Source organism: Numenius arquata, chromosome Z (assembly GCF_964106895.1).
Source record: "Numenius arquata chromosome Z, bNumArq3.hap1.1, whole genome shotgun sequence".
Taxonomy (NCBI): Eukaryota; Metazoa; Chordata; class Aves; order Charadriiformes; family Scolopacidae; genus Numenius; species Numenius arquata.
This window is the reverse complement of record NC_133616.1, coordinates 71626662-71642274: the sequence shown is the minus strand read 5'-3', so window position 1 is coordinate 71642274 and position 15613 is coordinate 71626662. Positions and strand designations below refer to the sequence as shown.

At 37.5% G+C, this 15613-nt stretch overlaps 1 protein-coding gene across 1 annotated transcript in view; it reads left to right on the top strand.

Moving 5' to 3' along the window:
* The window catches only part of MCCC2 (methylcrotonyl-CoA carboxylase subunit 2), a 34919-nt gene that overhangs the window by 11236 nt on the left and 8070 nt on the right, over positions 1 to 15613 (top strand). The window contains exons 7-12 of the mRNA XM_074165800.1: positions 3275 to 3388; positions 10958 to 11022; positions 11969 to 12068; positions 12937 to 13032; positions 14305 to 14377; positions 14586 to 14662. Coding sequence (XP_074021901.1) covers positions 3275 to 3388; positions 10958 to 11022; positions 11969 to 12068; positions 12937 to 13032; positions 14305 to 14377; positions 14586 to 14662 — 525 coding nt within the window. The remainder of the gene's footprint in view (positions 1 to 3274; positions 3389 to 10957; positions 11023 to 11968; positions 12069 to 12936; positions 13033 to 14304; positions 14378 to 14585; positions 14663 to 15613) is intronic.

Below are 15613 nucleotides of genomic sequence, written 5' to 3'. Positions count from 1 at the left end.
GAGAAGTAGGTATTGGAGCCTTAAGCAGAGAAAATGTTTGGCTAACTTGCTGTTTCATCTGAGCACTGTCATGGAAGTATTTCACCACCATATTGTTTTGACATACTTGACTGTTGAACGAGTCACTAATGTAAAGTGGAAATAGGATTTTATTTTCTTCATTCTTACCAACATCTGTCGTTGAGAGGCATGCTTGGGTTGAAGCTATTTTTATTTATTCTCTGTGAGAAGCTGTGCTTGTTTGAATCTCCTGGTCCAAAAGGAGGAAGTATAAGCTAATACTTCCACTGTGCAGCAGATGCACCAGTCAAGAATATGGTATTCCATCTGACACCGGCAGACATTGGTTTTGCATGATTTCTGAGGAAACTACGTTTGCTACCTCAATACCTTTTTGGCATCTGTTGGAAGGAAGTCAGACTTCAAATCTTCAGCCATCTTTTCCTTTACCAAAGAATCCTGAAAACCGTGGCCTCTAGAAAAATCCAAGGCTGAAGATTCCAACAAAATCTCTTCAGAAAGTCTGACATACTTTAACTTCTGCGGTTCTTTCCTTTCTGACAATAAAAGTGAAGAAATTATAGTGATTAGCTGGATCTCCAGAGGAAAAGCACTGTTCAGTTAAAACAAAAAAGTTCAGGAAAAGTATCAGTTTACAAGCTGGCCATCCAGCGGAGTCACTGGTAAGTCTAAGTTGTACTTTAAATTTATACATGTGAATAAAATTGGTCCCAGCATTTTTGTGGAACAGCAAGTGTCAAAGAAGACTGTCACAGGGCTGTTTTGCTGAATTATCTTTTTAGGAGAAGTTTTGGTAAACCTTATTTTTGCTAGAGACTCTAGTCATTATTTGGTATGGGAGTAGTGATTTTTAGATGTTACATAAAAGATGAATATGTAAACCCAGTCTGCAAGGCTGAAATTACTGTCGTTAGGCAGGACCTTTGTAGAAACGCCTGGCTCTAAAGTCATGTTGGTGTTTTCCTGAATATCTTGAAACAACTTCAACTTATTTGTGACATTCCTTATAAAGTTGAATTTGTTTTTATTTCAATTACCATATAGTGTTGTATTAAGAGGAGCATTGTACTCCTATACAATAAAAACTAAGTGTAGGGAAGATTTTCCTTTTAACAAAACACTTTTTTGTTTGGTATAACACTGATGAAAGTTTAATTTTCTTAGTATGACACTGATTAAAGTTTAGCTTTCTTAAAATATTTATGGAAGCCTGGGAGAAATGTTTTACTGAAGTTCTTCCTTCATTTAAAGGATGTAACATAGTTGTATTTTGTTTGGGAGATGTTTCAATCCTTTGTTTCATTTCAAAAAGGCACTGTTAACATTTGTAAACATCTGCTAACAAACTATGGTAGCTAGAATCGTCTTCCCTGTCTGAGAGGGTGTCTCATTAGGAAATAGTGTTAGGAAATTATGCTTCCACTGGTTTCTGTTCTGGTTAATTCTTCTGACATGGGAGTCTGGATGTTGTTAGTTTTCTACCTACTGTTCTGTGTTGTAGCCTCCTTGAAGGTCAGTTTCATCAGTGCATCAGCCCTTCTCAATTTTGCTCTTAAAATAGTTGCTTTTTTTATTATTTGATTTTTTTAGCAGTTGCTTATGGTGCTTTTAATTTCCCCCTCCACTTTTACCTGTGACTAATTTATTATACTCCTACTGCAGCTTTAAATTGCATTGATGCCTGTATGGCTGTGAATCAGAAAGCTGTGATTAGCTTTTCATTAGTCGTTTCCTAAGCTCTCTCACACTCATATGCTGCGTGGATACAATGGAGAGCTCATCAGTGGATATGAAATACACTATGTGCATTCAGAACTGCTGATTTTTATTGTGCTCTTCAGTAATTTCCTATGCAGTAATTAAAAGAATCAAGTCAGGAAGTAGCACATTAGTTAGGAATTTTAGGTTGTGCTATTTGACAGGTAGATTTTGGTTTTTCCAATATATACATATTCCAATTTATATATTGGAAAAAGTAGCACCTCTGTTAAAGTTTAAACATGGGCACATTTTTCAGAATGAGCCTGGTAAAATTAAGAGTAGGAAAACCCCACAAATTCTGGGGAAAAAAATCAAATTAACTTTTCTCCCAAGTTTCTCCCATTTCTAGAGGCTTATGTTATCTTTGTATTTACCAGGAGGTGCTTATTAAATGCACAACCGAAATACTGCAGATTAATCATGTGACTCTGAATATAGTTTAAGATACTGCAAACCATTTGCTGAAAAAGCTGTTTGATTTGATGATAGCAGGATGACATAGTTCATCTACTGCTGCTTTAGATGCAGGTAATGTGATTTGAGAGTTTTATTTCTGTGTGCTGTTTTCTTTTAAGAGCAAACACGCAATCATCATTTAACACAGAACACTACTTAATGTCACTTTGGAAAATTTCCAAACAAATATAACACAAAGTAACATTATTTTGTGTCTTTTCTTTTTTTTTTTTTTTTGTAGTTGTGAAAGATATTATTGTCTGCCTTTTCCATATGAGTATTCCATTTCTTCTGCTTTACAAACTGTTTTTCAAGGGTCTTTGGAGGAGCTCCCCTGAAGGAGAAGTGAAGTGAGAAACCTCACTTCCAGGATCATACACTGCTACAGTATTCGTCATACCTGGGGTCAAGTCGGTTTTGTAAAAGTGTCACCAAAATCTTACTGGTAGAATATGTTCATTGGGTTCATCTCAAAATTAGGCAAAAGGGTGAAGCAGAAATGATTCATGCTAAAGCCTCTAACGAGATACTCAACACATCCTGAAGGGCAGAGTTAATTAGTTCATCCATTGAAGAACTGAAGCTAGTATGACTAGTAGATGTGAGGAATTTTCTTCAAAGGATGTTAAGATTGGTGAAATTATGCCAATAAGCAACAACTCTGATTTAAGGGTAAATACCAGGAGCAACCTCTAGGTTTCAACCTTTTACCATTCATGGGTAAAAATAAATTTAATGGCAGAACATGCACCTCTTCAAACATTTCACGTATGTAGCTCATAGTACTTTGTATATGAATTTTCCTCCAGGGTGGAAAATAGTTTAAGAGACTGTTGAAAACTAGAGAGAATCGCTATTTTTTGAAGAAAAACTGAAACATAAATAAAAAATTTGCTCTGTCAGGCAGAAATAATCTGCAGCGCTGTCCCAGAACCCATGTTAAAATCAATACAATATACAATAGTAGCGTGTGCATTTGCTGTTTTTAGGGGTTGGGCAATACATTAACTTGTCTTTTTTTTTGTTTTCCCTATAGATAGCAGTAGTAATGGGATCCTGTACAGCAGGAGGAGCGTACGTACCTGCAATGGCTGATGAAAGTATTATTGTTGGCAAACAGGGAACAATATTCTTGGGAGGGCCACCACTGGTAAGGATATAGAGGTTTCTAGTAACATAGCCCCCAGAAAAGTTGGGCTGCTGACAATTGAACAGCTTAAACAATTGAGAACTTTTTTGATGAGGTATTTCCAGATATTCTGTAGATTAGTTTTCATTTTTTAAGTGTATCTGAATGTTTGTATCCTAAATTAAATCTTTTCTGTCTGTTAGAGGTGTATATATGTCAGAATTTCTTAAGGTGTTTTTATAGTACTGCTTTTAGATTGCCATGCACATTTTAAATGATAAAAATGCTTGTTGTGGTTTAGGCCAAATTGGCCCACTACGAGCAATAGATGCTCTCACCCCACTTCCCGCTGCCGGGAGAAGAGGAGCAGAGATAAAGAGATTTATGAGTTTGGAAGGAACTAAAATACTTTCATGAAATATTAATAATAAAATTAAAAGGAAATAATGAAATAGATAACATATATACAAAACTGTATCAAGCTCCCAGGATGAGGTCACCAGCAGGCACTGGGGAAGTCCCAGACTGGACTCAGCGATGGATGGGAACTGAATTCCAAATCTGGATTCAGGAACACATGGATTGGGATCGAAGGCAGCTGAACAGACAGAGTCCTCTTTGGACATCGGCCATTGAAGAAAGAGGCTGGCCCTTTGATCCCTCAGCTTTTATACTGAGCATGGGGCAGATGGGATGGAATACCCTGTTGGTCAGTTTTGGGTCACCTGCCCTGTCCGCTCCTCCCTGCAGGTGGGACCCCTCTACACTTTTCCATTTCTGACCCTCCAATGGGGCAAATAACGAAGTGAGCTCACCTTGCTTATTATAGCAATAAGTATAAGCAAGAGCCTCTCTGCATACCATCCCTTGGCATGAAGTACAAACATTGGACTTATCACTCTGAGAATGAACAGGGTTCTCCACAATATGCTGTTGATTTCAGAGAGTTAGAAGAGGCCTAGCTAAGAAGTAAAATTACTGAACAGAAAGTTGGTTCTATTTTGTACAATGCTTTATAGATTCAATTATGTAGTCTCTAGGTGTGATCTGAAATGAAAATTACAAGAATGTATACTATATCTCAGAGTCAAGATCAGAGAACTTCAGAAGTAGGGCTGATCTGCTATATTTTATGTCACTCTGCAGACAACAGAGATGCATTTATGATGGAGTTTGTCATCATTTTCTTACTTTCTTCATAAGGAAATTGTTTCTAAGGAAACTGACCTGAAGAACTCTGGTGAATTAAAACTTGCTATATTGTGGAACTCACAGCGGAATTTGTGATTGTGCAAAATATTGTAGCATAAGACAGCTTTAAAAATCACAGTAACTTGGCTCCAACAGGAAAAGGAGTGCTTGAGTGGGGTTTATTTTTTTGAAAACAGCTATACCACTGTATGTTCTAGTATAAGCTCAGTTTGATGATTTTTACTTTGACAAAGATTATTTGTTTTAACACAAGCTTTATGAGAAGAAAGGAATTTCCAGTAGTAAATGTTGCGTTAGTGCTAGAGGTAACAGGTGGGGCAGCACCCAGCATAACTATTCTAGTCTCAATGAATTCTGACTGGATAAACTTGCTTTTTTGAAATAATCAAGTATTTGTCTTGTTGAACGCACTGTTCTGAGGCAGCATGTTGGCTCTGTTTTGGTTATAGTTTTTGGGAACTTTTAAGCATGGTTCCTGCGACAAAGCCAAGTGTAAATCAAATGCCTCTGAAAAATCCTTCCAACTCGATCAGGCTTAGATGGAGAAATCAATTTGTAACAGCATTGTTAATGAAGATACTGTTCCATTCAATTCTTGTGGTAACAGAGGAGGCGAAGTCTGCTGGAAATCACTTCTTTCCTCTGCTCAAGATACTGAGAAAATGTAGCAGGTCCTAGAAACAATGGGAAGACAACCTCTGGCAGTTTTTTTTTTTTTTGGTTGACCAGTTCCTAAGGCATGAGTGTGTTTATTTCTTTAAAAGCATGAATAACTTACCCTGTGATGTCATTTAGTGTTTACTTGTATAGCCATGCTCTCATTTCCGCAGTATGTTCTTGCATTTCATTCTTTTGCTTTAGGGTGTTTTTTTCCCCACTGTGTCATCTTGATGCTAAAAGTGGATTTAGCACTTTATACCCTTTTTTTTTTTCTTCCAAAGCTCAATGTATAGATGGATTTTAAATTCTTGAGTAGCTTAAAAAAACAAAAAAGTCTTATCATTTATGCAGACATACTTTTCTAGGGCTTGTAAATGGTAATTCCTGTTCCAGAACATTCAGAACATAACTGGCATATGGAAAGCAGCGGCGGAGGACACACGCCTATAAGTACAAGGATACTTTGTTGTCTACCATAATAAAATAATGCATTTAGCTTGAAGTATTTTATTATTTCAGTGGAGGCTTTCCGAGATGACAAGTAATCACCAAAAGTAGATGAAGTAATTAATAGCAACTATGTCATTTAACGCTCATTTATTTACTGCGTATTAGAATTTAGAATTCTAGAAGTTCTTTGTCTGTTGAAACTTCTTTGGCAGTAATTGTTTCAAATGTCTTACCTAGGTCTCTGTTCCTTTTATCTTGTATTAGTCTTTTTCAGCTTGTGTACAGGTAAACAAAGACAAATCCTCCCTCAAAATTAAGCAGTTTTCTGGAAATTTATCGCTGTGATTTAGGTATTAGGAGTTTCTTGGTGAAAAGTGGCATGAATATGAATGAAGATATTAGTTGAAAATAATACCAGTTGAGTGAGTAACATTGGGTGATTCATACATCTTTTTACTGAGATAAGGAAATTAGTGCAATGAAAGAAATTAACTTTTACATCAGGCTGTTATTAACTTGGTTATTGTGGTACAAATAACTGCCCTGGTTGCAGGAGCACCTGAGCCGTCCCAAGTACAGACCCTTTCTGGGTCCAGCACAGTTCTTAGCTTAGAGCCAGTGGCATATAAAGTGGCAGTACCACCTCTGGGGCTTGCTCAAGTTCAGGGTGATTTGTTGCAGAAGCTCTGCTAGTAAATCTGAAAGACCTGAGCAAACAGCTCTTCTGCCATGGCATTTCCATTGGTAAGAGTGCTAGGGAATGCTCTGCACCTTGAGTGATTCTGCTTGGAGCTAAATTAGAGCTGGAAAGGTTCATCAGACCTTGGGAAACCCCTTGAGTTCCCTGAGAGAGCTTACGCAAAGACAGTTTCTTTCAAGCTCCAGCATCGGGCAGGTAAAAATAAGACATCTAATACTTAGTACTACCCAGGAAACTGGTTAGGAAACTGAAAAAAAAAAGGAACCAGACTCTTTTGTTCTAAGAGGGTGGTAAGTATTTAACATCAAAAGGGAATTTAGGTCATACATGTGTATCACTGAGATGTAGCACAGGAGACTTTTGCCAGGAGAGCAGCTGAAAAAAGGTGACCTGAGTCAAGTCTCAAAGGAAAGACTTGGCACAGCAAGTCAGTGACTGCAAGGATGTTCTTAAGTTAGAAAGGAGGAAAAGTTTTTACCACTTCCAGAGGAAAGATTTCACAACTAGCCTTCAGTTTAATTTGTTCCTTAGCAACCTGCAGATGTAATGATCCTTATCTTTGTGCGTATAGATCAAACTTTAATATCGCTACCTGTCAGCTTTTCAGTTTGGTAGAGCTTTTCATATTCTCACTGAAAACATTTTGCTTGCCTTTCTCTAAGCATCAAAATTACTTCAAACTCCCATAGAAACTTCCATTCCGTGTCTTAGCAGATATTGTAGCCATTATTGTATATGCTCTGTTCCCCAAAATGTCTTTCCTATATGAAGAAAATTGGATTGGATTTTATCACTTAGCTGCCTAAAACAAACATCTTAAGGAAGTGAAAGAAAATCACTGATGTTAGTTGTAATTAGTCTTGGGATGTGTATGCTAAAAAAAAGTGAATTGCAGGTACAGTCTGAAGTCTAAAGTGTAAGTTTCCTTGGCCTTTTTTTTAGAAAGGTGAGGAGTAATGACTTCATGAACAGATGGATCTCAGTAGTAAGAGGAGAAGTGTCACAGCAGTAGTAACATCTAGGCCCGTTCTTCTGCATTCCCCCAAGCTGAGGAATCTATATCCTCATGTTTGGCAATGCTGCTTGGTGTCTCAGGATGTTGTGTTGACCTGTAGCTTCTCCATCCCATTCCAGAAACCTCTGATTCTTCCTTCCCTGGGGAAAATATTCTACTTTCTGTGCTCAGAGGTGAAGGAGAGTCTGGTGTAAAGGGATAAGTTTGTCAAATTCACATATATTTATGTGGTGGGGACTCTTCTATGTATCTGAAGTTTATGTTCTTTTTCCTTGATGATTGCTAGCTGAGGTAGCTTGAACAAGGGTTTCTTTGAAAATGCCTACGTATCTTGTCAAGGCTGTATTTGCAGTCCATTAGAAATAAATGAAGTTTAAGAAAGTCCGATTTGAACTACAGTTTGTAGAATGCTCTATTGCACCACAGTACCTGGGAAGGTGATGAAGCAAGTAATCCTGAAAGCTATTTCCAAATATACTACAGACCAGAAGGTGACCACGAGTAGTCAGCATGGATTTACGATGGGGAAATCGGGCCTGACCAAACCAATAGCCCTCTATGCTGAGATGGCTGGCTCAGTAGACACAGCGAGCAGTGAATGTTGTTTATGTTGACTTTGACAAGTCTTTTGACACTGGCTTCCATAACTTCCTCAACAAACTGACGAAATACAGACTGGATAAATGGGCTGTGAGGCAGTCTAAGAACTGGCTGAACTGGTGGGCTCAAGCTGGAGGTCTGTCGCTAAGTGGTCAGTAGTCACTCAGAGGTTGGTGGGACCAATACTGTTTAACATCTTCATTGATGACCTGGACAGTGGTCCAGAGTTCACCATTGGATAACTTGCAGATGGTAAAAACCTGTGAGAAGTGGTTAATAGAGCAGATGATTGTGCTGCTTTTCAGAGGGACATCAACAGGGGGGAGTGAAGATAGTAGAGCCAGACTTCTCATTGGTGCCCAGTGACCGGTCAGGAGGCTACAGGGCACTAACTGAAATACAGAAAATTCTATTTGGATGTAAGAAAACACTTTTTTACTGCAAGGGTGGTCATGCTAAACCAAGTTGTCCAGAGAGGTTATGGAGTCTCCATCCTTGGAGATATTCTAAACTTGACTAGTTTAGAAACCAGTCCTCCTTTCTGGTGGACCCTGCTGTGAGCAGGGGACTTAAACTAGGTGGTGGCTGACAGGGTGGCTGACAGACTCCAGAACTCTGATTCTGTGATTTGGAGAAGGAAGAGTTCACTTCTGTGGAAGAGGAAAAAAGCCATTTTTGTAAAGTTTATTAAAATTAGCGTCTCTGTTTCTGCGCTGAGAGAAATCAGTGCTCTATTAAGATTTATAGAATCGTAGAATCATAGAATGGTTAGAGTTGGAAGGAACCTTAAAGATCATCAAGTTCCAACCCCCCTGCCATGGGCAGGGACACCTCCCACTAGAGCAGGTTGCTCAAAGCCCCATCCAGCCTGGCCTTAAACACTTCCAGGGATGGGGCAGCCACAGCTTCCCTGGGCAACCTGTTCCAGTGCCTCACCACCCTCACAGTAAAGAATTCCTTTCTGGTATCTCATCTAAATCTCCCCTCTTCCAATTTAAAACCATTACCCCTTGTCCTGTCACTACATTTCCTGACAAAGAGTCCCTCTCCGGCTCTCCTGTAGGCTCCCTTCAGATATTGGAAGGCTGCTATGAGGTCTCCCCGGAGCCTTCTCTTCTCCAGGCTGAACAACCCCAGCCCTCTCAGCCTGTCTTCATAGGAGAGGTGCTCCATCCCTCTGATCATCTTCATGGCCCTCCGCTGGACCCGTTCCAACAGGTCCATGTGATTCCTGTGTTGAGGACTCCAAAGCTGGACACAGTATTCCAGGTGGGGTCTCACGAGCACAGAGTAGAGGGGCAGAATCACTTCCCATGACCTGCTGGCCACACTTCTTTTGATGCAGCCCAGGATGCGGTTGGCTTTCTGGGCTGCCAGTGCGCACTGCCGGCTCATGTTGAGTTTCTCATCCACCAACACCCCCAAGTCCTTCTCCTCAGGGCTGCTCTCCAGCCATTCTCCGCCCAACCTGTATTTGGCACGCAGTCGTGCCTGCGATTGCCACGTCCCTGTGCTTGGCCTGGCTGAACTTCATGCGATTTGCATGAGCCCATCTCTCAAGCCCGTCCAGGTCCCCCTGGATGGCATCCCTTCCCTCCAGCGTGTCAACCGCGCCACCGAGCTTGGTGTCGTCGGCAAACTTGCTGAGGGTGCCCTCTATCCCACTGTCCACGTCTCCGACAAAGATGTTGAACATCTTTGAACATTTGTTCAAAGTTCTGCAGTAGTCACAAAATCACAATACGTTATAACTGCATACTGTGTCAGATGCATGAAGAGAGATGTATAGAATTATTTCACAGAATTATAGAATCATTTAGGTTGGAATATACCCTTAAGATCACCAAGTCCGACTATAAACACTGCCAAGTCCACCACTAAGCCACGCCCCCAAGTGCTACATCTGCTTGTCGCCAGGGGTGGTGACTTAACCAATTCCCTGGGCAGCCTGTTCCAGTGCTTGACAACCCTTTCGGTGAATAAATTTTTCCTAACTTCTCTTAAAAGTATGTTCTTATGTTTGTTATTTAATGAAGGCTCAGGTTTATTGTGTCTTTGACAGAAACATTTCATTGATTACTATCAGAATGCTACACATCCGTATTTCATCGGTAGCCATTCAAAATTAAAAGCAAAAATGCTACTAGTGATCCTACTACTTTTACAAACTTGACAGTTTGGAAGTGTGTGTGTATATATATGTTTATATATTTAGCATGCTTCAGTTTTAGGCCTGAAATTTGGAAACCAAAATCTGTTTTATGATAAGTTTCTCTTCCCTTGTCTCTAATGCTACCTTTGTACTCTCCGTGCACCATAAATAATGGTTTCACTAGCTTGCAAGGATTCCTTATCAAAACAGTTATGGTAGAGTGGAAATACACAAGAATGCTTTTTTTTACCATGCAGTAAATGCAGCTTTGTTTTAAGAAGGAGTTCACTCACTCTTGAATTAACCTGTCAGGTCTAAGATTTGACAGATCTTAGTTTTAGATTGTGCATTCCAGGTATTTTTTTGAAGACATCATACTTGATCCAAACAGTTTTATGCTAATAATATGTTTTTTTAAAGAAAATTATTCTTAGTAAATTGTTGTCTATTTAATGAAGATTTAGAAAATAAAAACTGCTAATGGTTGTTTTGTGGTTAATATTTTAAGAAGTAAGCTGAAAGTCTCAGAAGAAGAGTTTGTTTAAAGAAAGCAAAGTGGAAGAATTCTAAGTTTCAGCTGAGGTGTTGTTTGAAGCTGCAGGAAAGTATCATGTTTGAAATTGCTTCTAACCTGCTAAAAAATGTGTATGAATATATATGTTCATAAATCTAAAGGGTGTGTAAGTATACTCACACTAATAATGGACACAGCAATAAATACAACAGTAAATGAAGAATTTTTCTCGGTAAAAAATGCATGTTAATGCTAGAATAAAGCTAATTTTCCTTTTCTTGTGGTAGGTTAAAGCAGCAACAGGTGAAGAGGTATCAGCAGAGGATCTTGGAGGAGCAGATCTTCACTGCAGGTTTAAAGAAATATTTTCCTAGAGTTAATGTATTCCATCCTTTAGGCTTTAGGAGGATGTGTTTTCCCATCCTTTCTCCGCATTCCTCTTTTCCTCCTTTCCCCCTTTCCCTTTTCTTAATTTATTTTATATTTAGGTATTTTTTAAACTATATTTAGATTTTGAAAATTAAGATTTTCTGTGTCCTTATCTGGTGCTGTGGAATTATTTTACTGTTAGAGAAGCTCAGTTATCTTTTGTTACATTAGTTAGGATCTTGTTTCCTCCATTTACTACTTTAAAATGCACGTCTAATCTACTGTGGCATCATGCATAATATGGAGGATTTTTCTATACTGTATGATGCTGAATGTTAATAGAATAATACACATTGAGAACAGTAATATATTTTGCAGACTGTATCTTTCTTACTGACAATTAGAACTTACTACAAACAAGGTTAAAACAGCTTTTTTGAAAGAGAATACTTGTTTTTGAAACATTTCTATACACTTCCTAGTTCTAAAATGCAAAGAATAAGTAAACAAAGCTAGGTATTACTGTACAATAAATGCTTAAGTTTTAGTTCAAATTACTGAATTGAATAAAGAATTATTTTTAAGGGCAGTTCATAACATTTTTCTGAAGGTGTTTTCTTTATAATTTCAGATTAATTTTCATTTCAATTTGAAAAATGTTTGTCATCTTTTATGTTGTCATTTAGACTTTTTAACTTCCTAGAGTTGCTATTTTATGTCGTCTGACAATTTGAATGCACTGTTTCAAAGAAAAGCTTAGGCATGGGTTTTATTCTGAAAGTAATTTCATAACAAAAAAGGAGAGCTGTATTGCATCTACATTTTAGAGATAAATATAAAACTTTTCAAATCTTAAAAAGCTTTTAAAATCTTACATTTTCATTGTCAGATTATTTTTTCTAAGTCTTCGTGTTGTTATTTATATACAGAAAATCTGGTGTAACAGATCATTATGCTTTGGATGACAATCATGCACTTCATCTAGCAAGGAAAGCTGTAAGAAGTTTAAATATCCGAAAGAAAGTAGATGTAAGTGTATAGAATTTGAGAACATGGCGTTGTTTAAATTAGGAATGGGTTTTTTTGCTGGATTTATGCAACACATTTTGTGTCTCTGACTTAGACACTTTGAAAATGGAAGTTATGTGTCTTGTCCTTAAAGATTTCTCTAATGTTCGAGTTCTGCAATTACATTCCTGCTGCGTTGTTCCTGGCAAAATCACTGGGATTACATGCAAGAGTGAAGCAACTAGAACAGTTGTGCGGAATCACAGAATTGTACTGTAAGATTAACCCAGTCTTGCAAGGTGCTTAATTTAAGTCCACGTGATCATTCCCATGGACTTAAAATTAGGTACCTGCTAAAGCATCTTTTTGAATACACATTTTCTATGATATAAAACTGAGGGGATAGACCTAAGTCAGGTTGTTGTATTGTATTGATTTAAAAATCCCATGTAGAAAATGGGATGGATAGCATATTGGGGAGGAAGTGCCTGAACTTGTTTCGGCAGGAGACATGGGAGGGTGAATTGAAGATTAAAGCTCAGCAGCTGAAGGAAGGCAAGATGTTGTATTCAGTTGCATGGCAAAGAGCTTCATCATTTTTTCAGAATACCAGCTGCCTAATTGGGCACAGGGGGAAGTGGGAGGACATGCTTGATTTTTGATAACGTGGAAGAAGTGGAGCGTGTATGAAGGTATACACAAGTGTAGAAACAGTAAGCGAGAAAGTGCTGTCAACCTTCAGTTTAAGAAACTTGATCATTATACAAAATGAGGACAAGCCAGTACAGGCATTTTGATGTGCTCAAAGCAGTTGGCAAATTAGTTGTTGTTTGTTTATGTGGACTATTAATTCCTTTGTTGTGTAAATTGTTTTGTTAAATTGCTACAGGTGACTGTAGAACCATCAGAAGAGCCTTTATTTCCTGCTGATGAAATATATGGAATAGTTGGCGACCAACTAAAAAGAAACTTTGATGTTAAAGAGGTATGAATATAAATGCGAGATCTGCATGCCCATACATGCATGCACTCAGTTTTCTTGCAGGAAATCACTCTTTATATCATCATAGTTTGTCTACAGAAATCTGATTTGATGTATATAGTGAATATTTAAATTTCATAAAATCTTTTAATGTATTTTGTTATGATTTTGTCCAACAGATCCATTGCAATGGCAATGACGTTGAAAATACATTGCTTTTTAGTTATCCTAACTAAAAATAGTTTAAGAAGGAGGAGCAAGGGTGAGGGGGATCGACAGCATTCTGAAAAACCTACCAGGAAATAGGGAACTTTGTGTTGGTAAAGCGTTCTATAGACTTGCCAAGGGATATGATAGCTTTCTTTTTCTGTTAATCCTGTGAAAGTGAAGACCCAATATTTAAAGATCATGGACTATAAGCAGCCTAAACAGTTCAGTGCTCTCCCAACCAGATATGGAGACTATTGTACTCTGCTGCAGAGCAAGTGTTATTATTTGCCTCAGTACCTTCATCCCAGACCACATCCTTCCTAATATTTTATGTAGATCCCATATTCAGAACCTTTTTCACTACCAACCAAGCATTTATTTTAGGAAGAGTCTTAGTACGTAACTCTCTTAAAATACTTCATCAGAAGTTACTGGGTTTGCTTTGCACTAAGGGGAGAAAGAGATGAATACTTTTATTGAGTCTCATGCTGCACTCTCAAAAGTTGTAATAGCTTGGATTTATGTTCTTTTAAAGTTGAAATAAATATCTTCTGGCAAATGTCTTGCTAGCAATGGATCTATATTTATATAAAATGGGTCCTTTGCATCTCAGAGAAACTTCAGAACAGATCTTCATTATTTTTGTATGTCACAAACTTAAGCAAAGCTGAAAATAAACTTATCTCTAAGAAAGTGGCTCATGGCTGTATATGTTTTTCTCTTTGTAAGTGTGAGTCTATTGATTAATATTTAATATAACCAGAGGTAGCAGTTTTTCTTTGATATTTAACTTATCAGGAAAACATTGTTCCTGTATAATTTAAACTGTTTGGTTAGAATATTCTTAATATTGAAACTCTGTTTTTTATAAACATGTAGATAAATCACACTTTATGAAGTAAATGGGCTTTGCCTGCCATTCAGGCTATTTATATGGTCGGTGTGGTGTTCTCTAAATGGAAAGCATTTATTTTGGGTTATATGTTATCATGGTCTTTCTTTCTAAACAAATTATAAACTATGAAGGATTAAGAATTTCATTTTATTTTTCTCTTTTTTCTTCAGGTCATTGCTAGAATTGTAGACGGAAGTAAATTTGATGAATTCAAAGCCTTGTATGGGGATACTTTAATTACAGGTATTTAGAAATACATTATAATTATTCTGTATATGTTCCCACTGGTTTTATAGTTGGATTAAGTCTGTTTGGCTCACCCACTGATATTTATAATAACGTTTTTCTACAAAAGAATAGTGGTTTCTGTTGCCAAGAGAAAGCGTTACCTTTGCATGTTATGGTAAAATAAATATATGTGAAAATTTACAAATTTATCTTTCTTCTTCAGGATTTGCAAGAATATTTGGTTATCCAGTAGGAATTATTGGAAACAATGGAGTTCTTTTCTCAGAGTCAGCAAAAAAGGTAAATAAATAGATTATTAGCTTCTTTTCATTAAGAAACAGAACTTCTGGTAGACAACTTGCTCTTGAAATTAGGAACTTTTTTAAATAATGAAAGTGGACTGGCTCCACATTTTTCATGTAAATCACAGAATCACAGAACCTTCTTGGTTGGAAGGGACCTTTGAGATCATCAAGTCCAACCACAAAAAAAAAAAAAAAAGAAAAACCACAAAAAAAACCCCCACCAAAACAAAAACCACACAAACCAAACGCCCACAACCACACACCACCCCACCCACAAACAGACACAAACCAACAATTTCAGGCACTAGAGCATGCCCTGAAGTGCCATGTCTACACGTTTCTTAAATACCTCCAGGGATGGCAACTCCACACCTCCCTGTAAAAAAATATGATATAGCTTAATAAGCTGTAAAAATAATCGACCCCATTCTAGAAATGGTGTTCTATAGATTATTTCTTTTTCATACAAAGTAGATAGGTCAATAGAAAAACACAGTTAGAAAAATAGCATTTGAAATTGTGTGATTACTGGACAGTTGAAATAATATAACCTGAAACTCTCAGCTATTATAAGAGAAGTCCATGCTGAATGCATAAAATAATAATTAGTTATAATTCCTAACCTCTAAAATGTGAAGTAGTGCAACAAATCACATCATTGTTTTTGTAATAACTGGAAAATGTCAAACCTGGATTCTAGTACTCAGTTCATTGGTTTACCAGCAATTTAATTTTCATACCTTGCTGCAGCAGCTCTTCACTTAGACTAATGAGGGAAAACATGTACAGTCTCATAATTATATCTGTGAGCTAAAATACCTGTTTTCTGAATTAAAGGGCATCTTTCATGGAATATTAGGATTGCATTACAGCTAAGAGAGCTTTAAAGATTGGTTTGGGGGGATTGGTGGTGATAAAGAGTTTCTGGGTATGGCAGAGTGGTTAC